The following is a 21,894-nucleotide window of genomic DNA, read 5'->3' as shown; positions in this document are numbered from 1 at the left end:
TAAAATGAATAAAAAATTGCTCAAAACAAATTAGGTACAAAAAAAAGAGGATATTTTGTTGCATTAATGCAAAATGGAAAAAAAATCTAATAAAAACTGAACATCTCTTTTTTTGGGATGTAAATATTGAATGGACTGATACTGAGTGAAGGACCAGTCTGAGAAACTACAGAGTTTACACCGACCTCTGTGTCTGTTTTTTGACAAGACTCTCAGACTGTTCTGTTGTGTTTATAGCCTCGTCTGAGTTTACCCTGGACTTTAACCTCTTCATTTATTCTTTTTTCAGATTTTGGGACTGTGGTTTGTCAGAGATCAGCTGTTCCTCTCTGGCCTCAGCTCTGAAGTCCAACCCCTCACATCTCACTTACCTGGACCTGAGGGAAAACAAACTGTCTGACTCAGGAGTGTCTCATCTGTGTGGTTTTCTTCAAAGCTCAGACTGTCGCCTGCAGAATCTAACGTAAGTTCACTGTCTCTGTGTCAGGTTTAAACATGAATGAATGAAGAACACGTTAGAGATAGAAGTTCAACACAGAACCGTCAGGTCTGATCCCTCACTTTTTCAATGGACTGACAATTCTGTGTAGTTTTTTTTCAGTGTTTCTGCTGAGCAGGGAGCTACTTGGGCTCCGTTACCTCTTTCCTACTTGTTGCTCTTTACTTATAGACGTGTATTTCGTTTTTCTTTCAAAGTAGAACACACATTGTGCATTTGTGCACATGGGAATAGGGATGGGCACCGTTAAACGGTACCTACTTGGTGCCATCCGAAAACCTCTGGTCAGGAGTGGTATCGATAAATTAAAATTCACACCGCGCACACACCAAACACAGCCAAGCGTCGGGTTTTCATTGAAAAAACATGGAGGACGCACGTCACGGGACGTCAAAATATCCCGCAGTGAGTCACGCGCCTCCTGTGCGGCGCATTCTGAAGTTTTCGCGCTTGGTAAACTTTTGACGCCTCCAGGGTGTCGAGCGCGGCCGATGCTCGAGTTGGGAAATGCTGATCTTTTTGGAGAAATTTGTAAGCGTCGACCAATCAGGAGCTTTCCTCCACAGTGACGTACGTTGCAGCTGAATCTCCGGGGCAGATGCTACGCCGTCCTAGGAAAAAAAAGAAAGAAAACAAGTCACGGAGGTTTAGCTTCATTGTGAACGGAGCTACAGCAGCTCTGGGACTTTTACAAAGACACATCAGTGTTTCTTTATCCAAACACCAGGATTAAAAGACAAGAAAACTTATATCAGTGGCTGAACCTGCACTGGGAATGTGTTTGGGCCTCGAGGCTGACGATGACTGTTGTAGCGCGACGAACACACGCTGACGTGCGGCCAGAGTGTGACAAGTGTCTGAATTTAGGTAAGCACAAGCGACTAACTGTGGGCTTTGGTCGCGTTTTTGGCGCCCGAAAAGCGTTTAGTGTGTACGCACCTTTAGGGAGGGGCTGTTAACCTCTGATGCCCCACCTTTAATCTAGAAGCTTATTGACCTGAGAGCAGGGTTGCCAGGAATTGGGCGTTTTTTTAAGCCAGTCGCGCGGGTGAAAAAAACACACACTTCACATCTTAGTTTCTGACATTATAATTAACATTATAAACTAACATTATGAACATTATAATACTAAAGAAAGTCTGAACCTCTCTTTTATGAGATGTAAATATTTAACAGACCAACTCTGAGTGAAGGAACAGTCTGAGAATCTACAGAGTTTACACCGACCTCGGTGTCTGTTGTTGACAAGACTCTCAGACTGTTCTGTTGTGTTTATAGCCTCATCTGAGTTTACCCCGGACTTTAACCACTTAATTTATTCCTTTTTCAGATTGAGGGTCTGTGGTTTGTCAGAGATCAGCTTTTCCTCTCTGGCCTCAGCTTTGAAGTCCAACCCCTCACATCTCACTTACTTGGACCTGGGTGATAACGAAGACCTGTCTGACTCAGGAGTGTCTCATCTGTGTGGTTTTCTTCATGAAACAGACTGTCGCCTGCAGACTCTAACGTAAGTTCACTGTCTCTGTGTCAGTTTTAAACATGAATATATGAAGAACATGCTAGAGATAGAAGTTAGACACAGAACGGTCAGGTCTGATCCCTCACTTTTTCAATGGACTGATAATTTTGTGTAGTTTTAAATGAACGTATCACAGTTTTCTGCCCTACAGTAAAAAAAGAAAACATAATTAATAAATAAAATCCCTTCATTCCGTGACAAACGCAATGAAAATATAACAAAAAAGACTAGGAAAACGTAGTAAAGAACTTAGGCCTTAGCTTTAAAATGAGGCATTGCTCTGGCCTATATGTGAGCTCTCTGGTTAAGACGCTTTTAGATTTGGGTAAAGTTTAACTGGAGAAAATGTGCTTGGTTTCGGTGGAGCTTAAGAGTTCAAGGTGAGACACGGCAGATGAATAGAACAAAAAATTGAAAACAAGAGGAATCAAATTGAAACTGAACATTAACATCATAAATATGAGCAAAAATGTATCGCTAATTTTCTGTCATTTTATTTTCATTGAAAAATACGACTTTTTGTGAATAAAAATGGCCAAAAATACAGATATTTTTAGCGACAAATTTAAAATGGACAGACCCAGGTTTAAATGTATTTTTTCTATACAATAGTGACAAAAACATTTTCAGGGGGGATTTTGTTAAGGATTTAAATAAGCTCATCATGAGTGAAAAAATCTGTAAAAACTCAGATTTTGCCTTGTATTCTTGATTTCAAAGCTGAAAAACCAGACTGGGAAATATATATGAAAACTTTCAACATTAAGTCACAGTTTGGAGTCTGTAGGAGCGACTAAATCTGTATTTGTTCAACTCAGGAAATCAAAAGTCAATGTAAACCTTATGATCTATTATGTTGTGTAAATGTAGTGAATTGAACATTGGGTTGGCATTTATAAACTTATTGTTTCAGCCGACTCCATTTTGAGCATCCACACTGTATGAATTTTGGCAGATAAAATGAATGTAAAATTGCTCTAAATAAAATGATTTTAAAAAGAGGATATTTCGTTGCATAAATGCAAAAAGGAAACAAATTTAGAGAAAACCAGCCCTAAAGTTTAGTAACCTGTTTGACACATTTCTGGGCTCTTCTGTACCGGACGTCTCTCCTAAAGAAAAATCCCATATTTGGATTATAGTGTCATCTGTGGAGCCTTCAGGACACGTGGATATAAAATATACCAATATTTGTGAATGAATGCGTGAGGGAACCCGGCTTTTGCAGCGCGATGTTAGAGTTACTTCCGGGTTATCTCCAGCTCCTCCAGACAAAACGTCATAAATAAACATACGGGTACGATGCTTCACATCTTAGTTTCTGACATGAAAACTCAGATGTTAAAGGAGGAAACGAGCTAAAAATCTCCACTTCCACCACTGTGTGAAAACCAATACTTTGAGCTGCCGTGTTTGGCCTTAAAGGGACAGTAACTATTCTCCTGTCACTGCAGACACCAGGCCACAGGGAACCTTTGAACACACGCTTTCACATCAATATAGAACTGACTCAAATAAACATGGGCATCAAGCTGTGATTGGAAACTTTATAATAATAAATAAAAACTGAACCTCTCTTTTTTATGGGATGTAAATATTGAACAGACTGAGTCTGAGTGAAGGAACAGTCTGAGAATATACAGAGTTTACACCGACCTCTGTTCTGTTGTGTTTATAGCCTCATCTGAGTTTACCCTGGACTTTAACCACTTCATTTATTCTTTATTCAGGTTGAGGCGCTGTGGTTTGTCAGAGATCAGCTGTTCCTCTCTGGCCTCAGCTCTGAAGTCCAATCCCTCACATCTCACTGAACTGAACCTGAGTGATAACACAGACCTGTATGACTCAGGAGTGTCTCATCTGTGTGTTTTTCTTCAAAGCCCAGACTGTCGCCTGCAGACTCTAAAGTAAGTTCAGGTTTAAACATGAATGTATGAAGAACACGCTAGAGATAGAAGTTAGACACAGAACGGTTAGGTCTGATCCCTCACTTTTTCAATGAACTGATTATTCTTGTACTTTTTTTTATTTTCAGTGCAAGTTGCTGCTGAGCAGGGAGCTACTTATGCTCCGTTATCTCTTTCCTACTTATTGCTTTTTACTTATAGACGTGAACTTAATTTTTCTTTCAAAGTAGAACACACATTGTGCATTTGTGCACATAAGAATCAGAATCAATACTTTTTATTGCCGTTGTTTGTAAACAGGTTCACAAACTAGGATTTGTTCTTTGTGAGACGTGAAACATTAAACATAAAAAACATAACACAGAGTTTAGATAAAAATAAGCTATAAAACTTTAACCTATAAAGGCTTTAAGGGCAGGCATAAGAATATTAAAATAAATAAGATGTATAAAATAAGAGGTAAATATAACAATTGACATAGAACAAAGGGATTGGATTTACATATTGTGTATAAAGTGACACAGTGATAAGTGATAGTAGTGGATCAATGTGCGGACACACCACGTGCGCTCCATCTCAAACAAGACCGAGGACGTGGGTGATGTTATGGGGGGTTAAATTTCACACATTTAGCAGAAAATTTAATTTGTAGCTTGTTAAATGAGACATTCTCCTGCTCACTGAAAAACACAACAACAAAGAAAGAAATGAAAAAAAGCATTAGATTTCCATTTTTCTTTGCTATTGGGCTGTGTCGTATAGTGTCTGTGTTGTAGTTTGGTTGATGGTAGAACTATAGCTGAATATACCTGGTATTAGTTTGATGAATGCACTTTTTAAATCCTGAGTTGGTGTTTCCAGTGGCTCCTCTAGTCCCTCTGCTGCCAGTGTCAGCTCCGCCTCATTCCTGCTCAGTCTGTGAGCTGCAGAGTGACTTCAGTGATGGTTGTGGACTGACACTCCAGACATCAGTGAAGTCAAACGATCAATGATCAATTATCACGATCAATGTTTATCAATGTCAGGCTACAGACATGTGCGTCCGTATGCTAAAAGATGCTAGCGGTGTTTTTACTTCCAGAGTCAAATCCTGCTGTTTATGCCACAGATCCATGTGTGATTTAATTCTGCAGACTTGGTTTGATGTATCGGTTTGTGTTTGTGAGCCTTTGTACCGCGTTTGTACGCTAAGTGAATGTCGTCTCTTGTGGTTAGCTTTGGTAATGGCTACTGTGGTTAGCTTTGGTAATGGCTACTGTGGCCAAGTTTATCATCAGCCACTGTAATTTTACATCTCTACCATGAGTGACTCGCTCTCCCGTTAATGCAAAGCACAACATAAAAGTGGTGTGACGTAAACAAACTGATCCTGAATGAATCTACGAGCAGCCGGTGGGCTAGTTAGCTTTAGCCTGCTAGCTTCTTTGCGTTATCAGTGCTGATCTCCATCATTGCATCAAGTTTTTTGCCAGATTTAGGAAAAAATCACATCGATATAGAACTGACTCAAATAAACATCAAGCTGTGATTGGAAATATTACAATACTAAATAAAAGATGAACCTCTCTTTTTTATGGGACAAGACTCTCAGACTGTTCTGTTGTGTTTATAGCCTCATCTGAGTTTGTCCTGGACTTTAACCACTTCATTTATTCTTTATTCAGATTGTGGAACTGTGGTTTGTCAAGGATCAGCTGTTCCTCTCTGGCCTCAGCTCTGAAGTCCAACACCTCACATCTCACTGTACTGGACCTGAGTTGGAACAAAGACCTTTCTGACTCAGGAGTGTCTCATCTGTGTGGTTTTCTTCAAAGGCCAGTCTGTTGTCTGCAGACTCTCGGGTTAGTTCACTGTCTCTGTGTCAGGTTTAAACATGAATGTATGAAGAACACGCTAGAGATAGAAGTTAGACACAGAACGGTCAGGTCTGATCCCTCACGTTTACAATGGACTGACAATTCTGTGTAGTTTTATATAAACGTATCACAGTTTTCTGCCCTAAAGTAAAAAAAGAAAACATAATAATTAAATAAAATCCCTTCATTCCGTGACAAACGCAATGAAAATGTAACGAAAAAGACAAGGAAAATGTAGTAAAGAACTTAAGCCTTAGCTTTCAAATTAGGTGATACTCTGGCCTATATGTGAGCTCTCTGGTTAAGAAGGTTTTAGATTTGGGTAAAGCTGAACTGGAGAAAATGTTCTCGGTTTCGGTGGAGCTTAAGAGTTTAAGGCGAGACATGGCAGGTGAATAGAAAAAAAAATGAATTAAGAGAAATCCAATTGAAACTGAACATTAATATAATAAATATGACTAATTTTCTGTCATTTTGTGAAAAAAACTTGGCCAAAAATACAGATGTTTTTACCGACAAATTCAAAGTGGACAAACAAAGATTTGAATGTATTTTTTTATACATCAGTGACTAAGATTTTTTCAGAGGGGATTTTGATAAGGATTTAAACAAGCTAATCATGAGTGAAAAAATCTGTAAAACTCAATTAGTTTTTTTGGATTCAAAGCTAAAAATAATCGAACTGTGAATTGGATATTAAAACATCCAACACTAAGTCCAAGTTTGGAGTCTGTCGGAGCGACTAAATACGGGTACGATGCTTCACATCTTTGTTTCTGACATGAAAACTCAGATGTCAAAGGAGGAAACACACTAAAAATCTCCACTTCCACCGATGTGTGAAAACCAATACTTTGAGCTGCCATGTGTGGCCTTAAAGGGACAGTAACTATTCTCCTGTCACTGCAGACACCAGGCCACAGGGAACTTTTGAACAGACGCTTTCACATCAATATAGAACTGACTCAAATAAACATGGGCATCAAGCTGTGATTGGAAACATTATAATACTAAATAAAAACTTAACCTCTCTTTTTTATGGGATGTTAATATTGAACAGACTGACTCTGAGTGAAGGAACAGTCTGAGAATCTACAGAGTTTACAACGACCTCTGTGTCTGTTGTTGACAAGACTCTCAGACTGTTCTGTTGTGTTTATAGCCTCATCTGAGTTTACCCTGGACTTTAACCTTTTCATTTATTCTTTATTCAGATTGTGGGGCTGTGGTTTGTCAGAGATCAGTTGTTCCTCTCTGGTCTCAGCTCTGAAGTCCAACCCCTCACATCTCACTGTACTGGACCTGGGTCATAACAAACTGTCTGACTCAGGAGTGTCTCATCTGTGTTGTTTTCTCCAAAGCCCAGATTGTCGCCTGCAGACTCTAAAGTAAGTTCACTGTCTCTGTGTCAGGTTTAAACATGAATGTATGAAGAACACGCTAGAGATAGAAGTTAGACACAGAACGGTCAGGTCTGATCCCTCACGTTTACAATGGACTGACAATTCTGTTTAGTTTTATATAAACGTATCACAGTTTTCTGCCCTAAAGTAAAAAAAGAAAACATAATAGATGAATAAATAAAAATACATGACGTGAAACAAAACTCCCACTGTATGAACTGTATCTTTGAACCACAGGAAACAGAATATTTGAATCAGCTTTAACTTTATTTTTCCATGATGTGTTTCTTAATGTTCAGGGAATGAGTGTGATGAACCTCTAAACCTCATCTGAGTTTACAATGGACTTTAACCTCTTCATTTATTCTTTATTCAGATTGACTGGCTGTGGTTTGTCAGAGATCAGCTGTTCGTCTCTGGCCTCAGCTCTGAAGTCCAACTCCTCACATCTCACTGAGCTGTACCTGAGTGGCAACGGTCTGAGTGGGTCAGATGTGAAGGAGCTCCTGGAGCTTGAACAGAGCCCTCACTGTCGACTGAAGGCACTGATGTAAGCACTGACTTTATGAGACTGTTTGACCTGGAGCCGTTCACACAGAAGGAGCTCATTCACTGTTTCCTTTATCGACTTATTTTTGTAGAGCGTTGAGTCTTTGCTTTAAAGATCCGAGGTCTGATATTTTACTTTATTCAGTCTCTTTAAACTACTTTAGACATTGACCTTTTTTTCTATGAAATATTGAACTTTGGAGAATTTTGGAGCTTGTTTAGTTTAATAATGAGCTTTTTATTAGAGGAAAAACCTGTAAAATGTCAAATGTCTCCTTGTGTTTTGGTCCAAAGCTCAATAAATCTGCAAAAATCGCCATGAAAAAACCTTCTAAATGTAGTTGAGTCCAAGTCTGCAAAGTTTAGAGTCTGTTGGAGCGACTAAAGTAGAGACGTTTCCATCAAAATGGGAGAAAACTCCATTTTGAGGAAATGAAACGACAATTTCCCCAAAAATGTGTGAGAAATTTGAATCAGTGAATAATTAATGATGTTATTGTGAAGATTGGGTTGTTGTTTTTTTTGTTTCCAGGTGAAAGTTTATGTTTATTAGATACAGGACTGGCCCAAAACCTGAACAATAAAAATGCCGACAGTGTTAATGGACTTTTATCCTTGATGTGTTTCAGAGTCTCGTTTAAATGCATTTCTTGTGGATCTAACACTGCGTAGAATAAAATATTTATGTTTTCTGATTCTCTACAGTTATTAGTGATCTCTGTCCTGAAGACGAGCAGCGGCGACGCCTCAGCCTGAGCCCAGAGAGAACGCTCCTTTCCTGTTGAGAGTTGTACTGAGTCTGATCCAGAATAATCCTGAAGAGAGAAGCTGCAGCTGAAGAGCTTCAGGAACAAACTCATTGTGAGCTGTAGGTGCACTTTTATGTTTCAGCTCAAAGGGAAGCTCTGCAGCTTTTGTGCTGCTTCATTTTCTAAATGGAAACAAAATTTCAATCTACACAATCTGAATGACTTCATAATCACTGCCACGTACTGGATAAAATCACATAGATTTTATATTTGAATAAACAGATTGTTCAGAGTCAGGAGCCGTTTGGGAAAAGAGTCTGAGGGTTCACCCACAGAAAATGTGTCACGTCTTTGTTGATTTATGACTTTAATTATTTGACATTTCTGTCCTAATCTTTCACTGTGATGTTTGGTTTATTGCATTTGACGTCTTGCTTTGAGACAACAGTTAAAAAGGATATTTATTCAGTCAAATTGACCACATGTTGATGTAATGTGCACTGTCCCGGTTCAAATAAACGCTTCATAAAAATGTCCTGGGGTCTCATTTATAAAACTGTGCGTGAGACTCTGCCTATAAGAGTATGTACGAGCAAAACCCAAACATCACGTTATCTCCCCTTCACTGATTCCACCAGCAGCAGAAATGTGACGTCACGCCTCCATTTCACCACATAAGGATATACAAAGGAACTGATGAAGGAGCTTTACACAAACATGAGGCCATAATGAGAAGGTTTTACCCAGCACTCGGTAAAGGCGGGGCTCACACATACAGGACGATTCCGGATTCCGGATTCCTGGTACTCCATCTGCTCATTTCCCAAGAGATTTGGTGTCAGAAAAATAACCTTTTTGTCAGGGTTCTTTTTGACCCAAACTCTGGAACTTGGAGTACCAGGGTCTATTTATTCAGAGTGATTCAGAGTGGTCCTGCATCAGCACAGTGGAAGTGAAGCACCAGGGTCATTTTATTCAGTAATCCTGGTACTCTGGTCCTGTATCAGCACAGTGGAAGTGGAGCACCAGGGTCATTTTATTCAGATTGACCCTGGTACTCTGGTCCTGTATCAGCACAGTGGAAGTGGAGTACCAGGGTCATTTTATTCAGACTGAACCTGGTACTCTGGTCCTGTTTCAGCACAGTGGAACGTGGAGTACCAGGGTCTTTTTATTCAGAGCGGCCCTGGTGCTCTGGTCCTGAATCAACACAGTGGAAGTTGAGTACCAAGGTAATTTTATCCAGTGATCCTGGTACTCTGGTCCTGTATCAGTAAAGTGGAAGTAGAGTACCAGGGTCATTTTATTGCTGGGTTGCAGGTGACATCACAGTGTTCTAATGGCCAATACTACTGTATGGAGGAAAACTTATTTTGTTTTTGAGGACATTTTTAGTCTTGTACAGAGAGATTATGGACCCAGTGAATGATATTAATGATCATTTTTGTAATTCATATATTTTCTTTTGAGCTATGACTTGTGAAAGTGTAATGCTGTTAATAGGAAAAACTGGCTCCTGCCCCCCGCTGGGCCCGATGACATCATCACATTCTGGAACCTGCAACCCAGCAATTCAGAGTCATCCTGGTACTATGGTCCTGTATCAGCACCGTAGAAGTGGGGTACAAGGGTCATTTTATTCAGAGCAACCCTAGTACTCTGGTTCTGTATCAGAACAGTGGAAGTGGAGTAACAGGGTCATTTTATTCAGAGTGACATTGGTACTCTGGTCCTGTATCAGCACAGTGGAAGTGGAGTACCAGGGTCATTTTATTCAGAGCAACCCTAGTACTCTGGTTCTGTATCAGAACAGTGGAAGTGGAGTAACAGGGTCCTTTTATTCAGAGTGACATTGGTACTCTGGTCCTGTATCAGCACGGTGGAAGTTGAGTACCAGGGTCATTTTATTCAGAGTGACCCTGGTACTCTGGTCCTGTATCAGCACCGTAGAAGTGGTGTACCAGGGTCATTTTATTCAGAGTGACCCTGGTTATCTGGTCCTGTATCTGCACAGTGGAAGTGGAGCACCAGGGTCATTTTATTCAGAGTGACATTGGTACTCTGGTTCTGTATCAGCACAGTGGAAGTGGGGTACCAGGGTCTTTTATTCAGAGTTATCCTGGTACTCTGGTCCTGTATCAGCACAGTGGAAGTGGAGTACCAGGTTCATTTTATTTAGAGTGACCCTAGTACTCTGGTCCTGAATCAGCACAGTGGAAGCAGAGTACCAGGGTCATTTTATTCAGAGTGACCCTTGTTCTCTGGTCCTGTATCAGCAAAGTGGAAGTGGAGTACCAGGGTATTTTTATTCAGAGTCATTCTGGTACTCTGGTCCTGTATCAGCATAGTGGAAGTGGAGTACCAGGGTAATTTTATTCAGTGACCCTGGTATTCTGGTCCTGAATCAGCACAGTGGAAGTGGAGTACCAGGGTCATTGTATTCAGAGTGACCCTGGTTCTCTGGTCCTGTATCAGCACAGTGGAAGTTGAGTACCAGGGTCATTGTATTCAGAGTGATCCTGGTACTCTGGTCCTGTATCAGCACAGTGGAAGTGGAGCAGCTGTAATGGGAGTACCAAAGTCATTTTTTCAAGTGGCCTTGGTACTCCAATCTTGTGACATTCAGGTGTCAGTTTTTAAATGACTCTTGTGAAAAATAGAATGTCGGTGATGAGGATGAGCTGGAATGGAAACTTTCACCAGACTAAACAAATGGGCTGAAATATTTGTTCCCCTAAAAGTAAAAAGTCATAGAGGATTTTAAACTCCCCTCAGAGATAACTTTATAAAAGGTTTGCTGTGTGCGCCACCTGCTGGTTTGATCTTGTACTGTGGTCACATTTCACAATAAACCAGTATAAAGAGGATAAACGAGGATAAAGAGGATAAATGTGGTGAAGAGGATAACGAGGATGAAGTAGTATAAATGAGGATAAAAGAGTCTAAATAGGATAAACAAGGATACATGAGGTTAAAGAGGTTGAACGAGGATACAAATAAGGTTAAATAAGGAGGACAACTAAGGGTAAATGAGGTTAAATAGGATAAATTAGGATACACAAGGATGAATGAGTTTAGTGAGGTAAAAGAGTATAAATGAAGAAAAATTAGGTGAAATGACGTTAAAGATGATGATTGAGGATGAATGAGTGGAAAAAGGATGAACGAATATAAACAGGTTAAATGAGGTCAAAGAAGATAAATGAGGTTAAATGTGGATGAATGAGGTTAAAGAGTTAAGTTCCATGAGGTTACAAAGGATAAATGAGGTGAAAGAAGATGAGATACACAAGAGGATACAGAGGATGAAGGAGTCCAAAAGAGGTTTAATGAGGATGAATGAGGTTAAAGAGGATAAACGAGGATAAATGAGGTTACATGAGGTTAAAGTAGATAAATGAGGTGAAAGAGGATGAATGGGGATAAATGAGGTAAAAGAGGATAAACGAGGTAACAGGAGGTTAAAGTAGATAAATGAGATGAAAGAAGATGAATGGGGATAAATGAGGTGAAAGAGGATAAACGAGGATAAATGAGGTTACATGAGGTTAAAGTAGATAAATGAGATGAAAGAAGATGAATGGGGATAAATGAGGTAAAAGAGGATAAATGAGGATAAATGAGGTTAAACTAGGATAGACGAGGATTAATGAGGTGAAATAAGGTTAAACAGGAAAACTGAGATTAAATGAGGTTAAATAGGATACATTAGGATACACAAGGATAAATGAGGTTAATGAGGTAAGAGTATAAACGAAAAGTGAGGTGAAATGACGTTAAAGAGGATGATTGAGGATTAGTGAGTGTAAAGAGAATAAACAAATATAAAGAGGAAAAGTGAGGTCCAAGAAGATAAATGAGGTTAAATGAGGATGAATGAGGTGAAAGAGGATGAACGAGGATACTTAGGTTAAAGAGGATAAATGAGAAAAAACGAGGATGAATTAGAATAAATAAGGTTAATGAGGATGAATGAGGTTAAAGAGATTAAATGAGGATGAAGAGGATTAACAAGGATAATGAGTATAAACCAGTATAAAGAGGATACACCAGAATAAAGAGGATAAACCAGTATGAAGGGGGAAAAGCTGCAGGCTGGATCCACTGTGATAGTGCGCCCTCTGCTGGTCAGCGCGTCTACATCAGCTTTTATTAGTTTTATGAGTGTGGTGCATTTACAGTTTCATCAGTTTACAGACAGAGCACACTTTCCCCTGATCCCCCTTGAGATGGGCATCATTCATATCAACTGTATCATCAAATAATAGAAAACACAAAACAAGTCAACGTTTAGAAATATTGATGTTGATCGACTCAGTAAAGTTTGTTATTTCAGTTTTCTTACAAACAAACTTGTAAACTTGTCTTTCTGTTGATTTTTTTGTACCTTTATTGAACCGCTTAACCCTCGTCTTAACCAAGTGTGTTTTGTGAAGTTAAGCTTTACCCAAATGTATAAGGTTACAGCCTTGGCCAGAGAAACACCTCATTTGAAAACAAAGCTTTTCGACTAATACAAACCTTTTAAACTGTTTAAATCTTTTTTAATTTATTTGTGTATTTTGCTTTTTTTTTTTCTGGCCTTTTCATCACATTCATTTTACACATTTGTATCGTGTTTCTGTCACATTTTCGTCACTTTTTTTATCTCATTTTTGTGGCTATTTTGACACTTTTTTCAAGAAGCTTTCAGATTTGGGTAAAGCCTAGCCGGAAACAAATGTGCTCTTTTCAGGTGGAGGTCAGAGGTCAACCAGGAAAGCCCCACTGAGATGAATAATCTCTTTTTCAGGGGAGTCCTGGCCCCAGAGGGGAACCCATTGCACATGTTTTTAGTGTGATTGATAAAGATCACAGCCCAACATATCTTTGTCATAACTGACCCCAGAGGCGGGTAGTACTCAGTTACATTTACTCGAGTACATGTACTTGAGTCACTCTTTGAATAAGTTGTGCTTCTTAGAGTGATTTTATTACACAGTACTTTTTCCTTCTACTTGAGTCAAATTCTAGTGAAGTATCTGTTTCTTATTGGGTAAAAATAACAGATACTTTCTCCAGGGGTGACTGACCACATGTCCTAGATTCTGGACGAGCACACAACCATCAAACAGGCTAAACAAATTGCAACATTAATGTACTAAAGTGTACAAAGCCCTAAAAAGGTAAGTAAGCATATCTACCAAGGCCAACATTTGACAAGCCCTCCAAATTGTTACCAAATAAAGGTTACAAAAGTAACAGTCGAACTGGGCGACAAAAACTCTGAAGACGAAGGATTTAGTTTCAGTTTTAATGAACACAGACGACACCTGAGACAAAGGGTTCAAAAATAACAATTTATTTAACAAATCTCCAAAAAAATCCTCTCATGTTCCAAAAACCCAATGTACCATCAGAAAGGTGGACCTGATAAAAAAAAACAAAAAAAATATACCTTAGTTAAAGAAAAAACGAAAAAAAAAGAACAGCCGGTCCCAGGGACAAAAGACTAACCAAAACACCGAGCTGCCATTACCTGCGATCTGCTGCAGAGCCCGGGTGCACTGCTAAAAATATGGTAATGTAACCTGTTTGAATGACATCCATGGCTTAGCTCAAAGTTGTAACTATATTTACACATATATTTATAGATCATTCATTATTAAAGCACAGGTGCGACTGCTCAGTCAGTGTTTACAGCGATGACTCAGGGGTCAGAGTGGGGTCAGGGGTTAGTGAGTTGACGACACAGATCTGAATGTGGATCTAGTTTACAGTATTTTTCGATCAGGAATAAAGACACCTGTGAGCCCTTCCTTATCACAGTGTCCACCACATATCGGGCCTTGTCTGCTGGACCTTTGACGTTCGCTTTATCCACCTCCTCCTGCGTCAGCATCCTCTTCCACAGAAGTCGGTCCAACAGTTGATTGAGTACAGCATCGGACACACTATTAATGAACTTAATACGGACAGACTGCAGCAGCATCAGGGGATCAGTGTGGGGAGCAATGTGGGGGTCGTTTCTGCTAGGAGACTCTGGAAGTAAAAAAAAACATGCACATCAGTAAAGCCTATTTTATTGTTTTACAAAAGCTCTCGTTAAAGTGAGAGAGTCCCAAACTTGACATTAGAGGATGTTATAACTCTCTTCCTGTCAAGGCCATGGGAACCCAGGGTGCTGAGGGGGCTGCAACACCCCCTGGTGGGTAGTTTAGGAACTTCAGACAATATTAATGAATAGGAAATATGCACAGAAAAATTATATTTAGGGTAAATTTTGCCCCTCAGCACCCCCTAACGAAAACATCTTCCCACGGCTCTGCTTCCTGTCCTTTTGATGTCATACTTCATAAAGTCCCTGACATTGTTGTCCCTCATGTTGTTGAAATGATCAATGTTTCTCTTATATCTGGGTCTGTTCCAAAAAAAAAAAAAACAGGCAGCGACAAGTCCAATCCTAAAAAAGACCAAGTTGGACCTTGCTCAGCCTGGCAACTATACGCCCAAATCCAAATGGCCCCTTTGTGGAAAAGGAGGTGGTTGAACAGCTGACTGACTTTTCTACATAGCAATGAAAGGTTTGACACATTTTAATCTGTGTTTCGTAAGATTCACTTTACTGAGACTGCTCTACTAAAAGTGTCTAATATCCGGATGGCTGCTGACTCTGGTTAGTTTTCAGTACTGATCCTGCTTTATGTGTCTGCATCTTTTGATACAGTAGATCATAAACTGTTGCTACAGAGACTCAATACTGACTTTGATATATCTGGGACAGTCCTGAAGTGGTTGTCGGTGATCTTTAGTGTAACTTCAGGTTAATGGTCTGATACAAAATGTTTGAGAGAGAGAGAGAGTGAGTCATGAGTGATCCTTATAGCACTGATCCTTATTGCACTGATCCTTATTACACTGATCCTTATTGCACTGATCCTTATTACAATGATCCTTATTGTACGGATCCTTATTGCACTGATCCTTATTGCACTGATCCTTATTACAATGATCCTTATTGCACGGATCCTTATTGCACTGATCCTTATTGTTCTGATCCTTATTGCACTGATCCTTATTGCACTGATCCTCATTGCACTGATCCCTATTGCACATTGCCCTTATGTCACACATGTTTGTGACTCTCTCAGGAGTCTCTAGTCTAAGGAAGGTCACTGATCGGCTCAGGGTTGACATGGGATCATGTGATGAGTGAAACAGACTGACCGGTCAGATCCAGCTCGTATTTCCACACCTCTGTCTTCTCGGCACTGCCCTCCTCACTCACTGTGAGGGACACAGTGCTGCTCTCCGGAGGCAGATGCAACTCAAATAAGTGGCTATAGTCGGGGTCATTATCCATCTTGAACGACGCCCTCTGGTGGAGAGCAGCAGATGTCAGCAGACTGAATAAAGTCATGAGTCTTACTTGTACTCACCTTTGGCTGGACTTTCTCAGCGTCGGGACAGACCACACTGTAGTGTCGGCCTATGACCAGTTCACATTGAGGAGGTGCAAGGATGCGCTCGACGTTTCGCTGCTTGTTTTCCACCTGAAAGATATTATGTACAATGTTTAAATGGCACCATATATTCAAGTGTCTTAATGGTCTTGCTCCGTCTGTAATGTATCAGTTAGTACAAAAATACATAAATGAAGGAGTGAGTAGCTGTAGAGTGAAGCGGTGCCTAACTGCTCTGGGTCAGTCTGTGTTCTCAGTGACAGTTATGGAGCTCTTTGCCACTGGAGCTAAAGTCCCACATGGACCTGAGACTTTTCTCCCAGAAGCGGAAATTGTGGCTGAAGAACAAACAAAAGTGTGAGACTGAACTGTATAGATGGACTTGAGATGTGAAGAGGTCAGATGTGTCTTCTCTTCTTTCTTTTTATTGTTGTATTGTCTGATGTGTCCTGTGTAATGCTGTTTGCGTATTATTCTTTATTGAATTCACTGTCCCTGGATCAATCAAGCAGAGTGTGGAGAATGTGATCAGACGCAGGGACAGTATGTTCAACAATGCGTTAATCTAGGACAGAATCAATGACATTTACTTGTGCATCTTTCAGTTCATCCGTGAGCCAAACCGGCCTGTGCAAAAAAAATTAAGAGGTTTAACAAGCGTGTTAGCAGCTTGTTCCCCAAAGCTGGAGTGAGAGGACGGAGAGCCTCCTACTGGCTCTGGAATAAGTGGGAGGAGCCAGGAAGAGAAGTGACATGCCATCACTGCTGACCCACCAACAGGGGAGTGGACACTCGCTTTGTTGAGCAATGAGCAAAGGCAGTGAATCCCTCCATGAGTGAAATAATAAAGGCTTATTGTACGCCGATTATAACCAGTGCTGTAATTGAAGCTAATTTCTGAAATGCAGATCTAAAACAGTCAGTGAAATCAGTATATCCATACCTCTAACGCAGGGATGGAACTGTGCAGAAGATGCACGTTGACTTTTATCTTTCTGTTTTGTCCCCGGGGGGTTCGGAAGAGCAGCGCCTTCCCGCTCACAGGCCAGAATGTAGAAATCCACCTCAAAAGTCCAAACAAGGAGAGACCGGACACTGGGATCACCACATGGGACGGAGTGATCCTCTGAGGCTTGATCACATGCAACCCACTGTCACTGATGTGGGCCACAAGCAGTCGGCTCTGAGACAGGTCCGCTGGAACACAGGAGAGAACGATCAGAGAGGGAAGAAGCAGAGGGGGGCGAGGAAAGGGGGAGGAGAGGAGGAGGAGAGGAGGAGCAAAGGAGGAGGAGCAGAGATGTACCGGTCTGAAGTTCGCAGTGTGGCAGGTGCAGCTCACACACGGTTCTCTCTGGACTCTCGATGCCATAAAGAGGTCCTGCAGGAGTTCTGCCCGATGACTGCAGAAGCGCTTCATCCCATTGGGCAATTCTGTACTGAAGCTCCGTCTCCTTAGACACCACAAACACCAATCCGGTGGAAGCACAGCGGAAGGCTCCCGAGGAAGGGCATCTGAGCCTGCAGGACAATAAACACTCTGTTACAGGAGACTAACCACTCTGCTACAGGAGACTAACCACTCTGTTACAGGAGACTAACCACTCTGCTACAGTAGACTAACCACTCTGCTACAGGAGACTAACCACTCTGTTACAGGAGACTAACCACTCTGCTAAAGGAGACTAACCACTCTGCTACATGAGACTAACCACTCTGTTACATGAGACTAACCACTCTGTTACATGAGACTAACCACTCTGCTACAGTAGACTAACCACTCTGTTACATGAGACTAACCACTCTGCTACATGAGACTAACCACTGTGCTACATGAGACTAACCACTGTGCTACATGAGACTAACCACTCTGTTACATGAGACTAACCACTCTGTTACATGAGACTAACCACTCTGTTACAGGAGACTAACCACTCTGCTACATGAGACTAATCACTCTGTTACATGAGACTAACCACTCTGCTACATGAGACTAACCACTCTGTTACATGAGACTAACCACTCTGTTACATGAGACTAACCACTCTGTTACAGGAGACTAACCACTCTGTTACATGAGACTAATCACTCTGTTACAGGAGACTAACCACTCTGTTACATGAGACTAACCACTCTGTTACATGAGACTAACCACTCTGCTACATGAGACTAACCACTCTGTTACATGAGACTAACCACTCTGTTACATGAGACTAACCACTCTGTTACATGAGACTAACCACTCTGTTACATGAGACTAACCACTCTGCTACAGGAGACTAACCACTCTGTTACAGGAGACTAACCACTCTGCTACAGTAGACTAACCACTCTGCTACAGGAGACTAACCACTCTGTTACAGGAGACTAACCACTCTGCTACAGGAGACTAACCACTCTGCTACATGAGACTAACCACTCTGTTACATGAGACTAACCACTCTGTTACATGAGACTAACCACTCTGCTACAGGAGACTAACCACTCTGTTACAGGAGACTAACCACTCTGCTACAGTAGACTAACCACTCTGCTACAGGAGACTAACCACTCTGTTACAGGAGACTAACCACTCTGCTACAGGAGACTAACCACTCTGCTACATGAGACTAACCACTCTGTTACATGAGACTAACCACTCTGTTACATGAGACTAACCACTCTGCTACAGTAGACTAACCACTCTGCTACATGAGACTAACCACTCTGTTACATGAGACTAACCACTCTGTTACATGAGACTAACCACTCTGCTACATGAGACTAACCACTCTGTTACATGAGACTAACCACTCTGTTACATGAGACTAACCACTCTGTTACATGAGACTAACCACTCTGTTACATGAGACTAACCACTCTGTTACATGAGACTAACCACTCTGTTACAGGAGACTAACCACTCTGTTACATGAGACTAACCACTCTGTTACATGAGACTAACCACTCTGTTACATGAGACTAACCACTCTGCTACATGAGACTAACCACTCTGTTACATGAGACTAACCACTCTGTTACATGAGACTAACCACTCTGTTACATGAGACTAACCACTCTGTTACATGAGACTAACCACTCTGCTACATGAGACTAACCACTCTGCTACATGAGACTAACCACTCTGTTACATGAGACTAACCACTCTGTTACATGAGACTAACCACTCTGTTACAGGAGACTAACCACTCTGCTACATGAGACTAACCACTCTGTTACATGAGACTAACCACTCTGCTACATGAGACTAACCACTCTGTTACATGAGACTAACCACTCTGTTACATGAGACTAACCACTCTGTTACATGAGACTAACCACTCTGCTACAGGAGACTAACCACTCTGTTACATGAGACTAACCACTCTGTTACATGAGACTAACCACTCTGCTACAGGAGACTAACCACTCTGTTACATGAGACTAACCACTCTGTTACATGAGACTAACCACTCTGTTACATGAGACTAACCACTCTGTTACATGAGACTAACCACTCTGCTACAGGAGACTAACCACTCTGTTACATGAGACTAACCACTCTGTTACATGAGACTAACCACTCTGTTACATGAGACTAACCACTCTGTTACAGGAGACTAACCACTCTGTTACATGAGACTAACCACTCTGCTACATGAGACTAACCACTCTGTTACATGAGACTAACCACTCTGTTACATGAGACTAACCACTCTGTTACATGAGACTAACCACTCTGTTACATGAGACTAACCACTCTGTTACAGGAGACTAACCACTCTGTTACATGAGACTAACCACTCTGTTACATGAGACTAACCACTCTGTTACATGAGACTAACCACTCTGCTACATGAGACTAACCACTCTGCTACATGAGACTAACCACTCTGCTACAGGAGACTAACCACTCTGTTACATGAGACTAACCACTCTGTTACATGAGACTAACCACTCTGTTACATGAGACTAACCACTCTGTTACATGAGACTAACCACTCTGTTACATGAGACTAACCACTCTGTTACATGAGACTAACCAATCTGTTACATGAGACTAACCACTCTGCTACATGAGACTAACCACTCTGTTACATGAGACTAACCACTCTGTTACATGAGACTAACCACTCTGTTACATGAGACTAACCACTCTGTTACAGGAGACTAACCACTCTGCTACATGAGACTAACCACTCTGCTACATGAGACTAACCACTCTGTTACAGGAGACTAACCACTCTGTTACATGAGACTAACCACTCTGTTACATGAGACTAACCACTCTGTTACATGAGACTAACCACTCTGTATCATGTACCTGTAGAGAAGGTTGTGTGATTCTCTGGACACTTTGGGAAACACTGTCTTTTCCTGAAACATTTAAAAGAAGATGTTTAAAGTCAGTTCCATTTGTTTTTGTCCTGAGTGATGTTTGTTCTTTACCGTCCAATGGGAGGGTCCGGGCTGAGGCTCCTCCCTCAGAGGCTCAGGTGTGGACGCAGCTGTGAGGAAAACCAGGGGTGGAGTCAAACTTTTAAACAAAGAAGATATAAAAGATAAAATATATAGCTTTTTTTGTTCATGACTGAGGCTGAAGTTTAAAGTCCATTACAGTCTGTGACAAAAGTATCTTCCTCAGAACATAAAGCATCTAAACTATGGTGGATTTTTGTCAGTCAAATGTTCTGAGCAGACGATGATCCTGAGCTTTAAGTCTGAAAAGTGCAAATATCGGCCGGTGCATCAATCTGTTCATTTATATGATAAGGACATAACCATAGCATTGGGCTATTCTTTTATGATGATAATCTTATACTTTAATTTTATTTGACCTTTATTTAACTGGGAAAGTCCCATTGAGATTAGGAATCTCATTTCCAGTGGAGCTTTTGTCCCTGAGGGGAACCTATTTTACATATTTTAGAGGTAGGGGAAACCAGAGCACCCAGAGGAGACCTGAAACTTTTGCTGAACATAACTTATATAAATACAGTATGAGACAATACATATTTATAGATGTCTGCCATTTTACTTACATATAAAAATGAGACCTTTCTGCAGAAAAATGTCCAAAATTGTAATTTCAAAGCGCTAAAATCTAAATAATTGACAGATCCAGGTTTAAATGTGTGTTTTTATTTTGTAACATATCAGTTCCAAATATTTGCTCGGACGGATTTTGGATCGTGTTTAGTTTTTGAATAAACTAGCTATTATTGAGACAAACTTGTGAGATAAAACCAAATGTGGTTGAGTGGGAGTCTGTAAAGTGTGGAGTCTTATGGAGTGACTAAAGTGGACATGTTGTTAAAGGAACAGGCCAGCGTTTTCCAAACTGAGACATGTTCTTACCTGAGCTTGGACGAGTTGATGCATAACTGTGTGGTCTTTCTGCATGCGCTCAGTCACGCACATGTTAGCATTTAGCCTCTCCCAGCAAAGGTATAATGTTTAATGTTTAATCTATTAATTCTTCTGATGAATGTGTGTTGCTCACAAGATTAATGAGCTTTCCGTATCTCACTGAATCCATGATCAGAGCAGCGTGTGGTCTATGGCAGTGGTTCCCAAAGTGGGAGTCAGGATCCCTCGGGGGTCACGAAGCTTTGGTTGGGGCTCCCCAGATGATTTCAAGTTGAAATTAAAGGAAACTCCTTCTTTTAGTATATGTTTTAGTTCTGATCAAGAAGTTAAACACACCTATGCAATATGTTTCATGGTGTTGTTGTCGCAATGACCAGAACGTCCCATTTTATTCTACAGGGAAAATGTTTTTTCTATCTTAGGCAGTCTCCAAGGCAGTTGCAATAATACCATAATCTAAGATAGAGGGAGACAAAGGGCGTTTAGCGCCCCCTGGCTTTGGGTAGGGCGGTCGACGAGGGCAGATAATCGCCACTTTGCTGATGCTGATGTTATTGTCTGAAATGTCACACTGTTCATATAGGTCTCTCTCGCAAATGAGGTCTCAAGAGAAAACCTGTT

At 40.8% G+C, this 21,894-nt stretch overlaps 2 protein-coding genes and 1 long non-coding RNA gene across 3 annotated transcripts in view; all 3 read right to left on the bottom strand.

The window, feature by feature from the left end:
* Positions 1 to 21,894, bottom strand: part of LOC306981595 (NACHT, LRR and PYD domains-containing protein 12-like) — a gene marked incomplete at its 5' end in the record, with an annotated part of 89,978 nt that overhangs the window by 49,086 nt on the left and 18,998 nt on the right. The gene's annotated exons all lie outside the window — the stretch shown is intronic.
* LOC306981495 (uncharacterized protein) lies at positions 14,190 to 17,034 on the bottom strand (the record flags this gene model as incomplete). Its single annotated transcript, XM_079581103.1, has 5 exons — positions 14,190 to 14,503; positions 15,689 to 15,839; positions 15,901 to 16,014; positions 16,868 to 16,988; positions 17,030 to 17,034. 5 exons carry the CDS (start codon positions 17,032 to 17,034, stop codon positions 14,190 to 14,192), a joined length of 705 nt encoding a protein of 234 aa, XP_079437229.1.
* LOC306981429 lies at positions 17,056 to 20,287 on the bottom strand. The gene is made up of 3 exons (XR_013794109.1): positions 20,228 to 20,287; positions 17,231 to 17,445; positions 17,056 to 17,121 (listed from the first exon to the last, which is right to left on the bottom strand). It is a non-coding gene; the product is annotated as an uncharacterized lncRNA (long non-coding RNA).

Source organism: Gobius niger, assembly GCF_951799975.1.
Source record: "Gobius niger genome assembly, chromosome: 22".
Lineage (NCBI taxonomy): Eukaryota > Metazoa > Chordata > Actinopteri > Gobiiformes > Gobiidae > Gobius > Gobius niger.
This window is presented reverse-complemented; position numbering and strand designations above follow the sequence as displayed.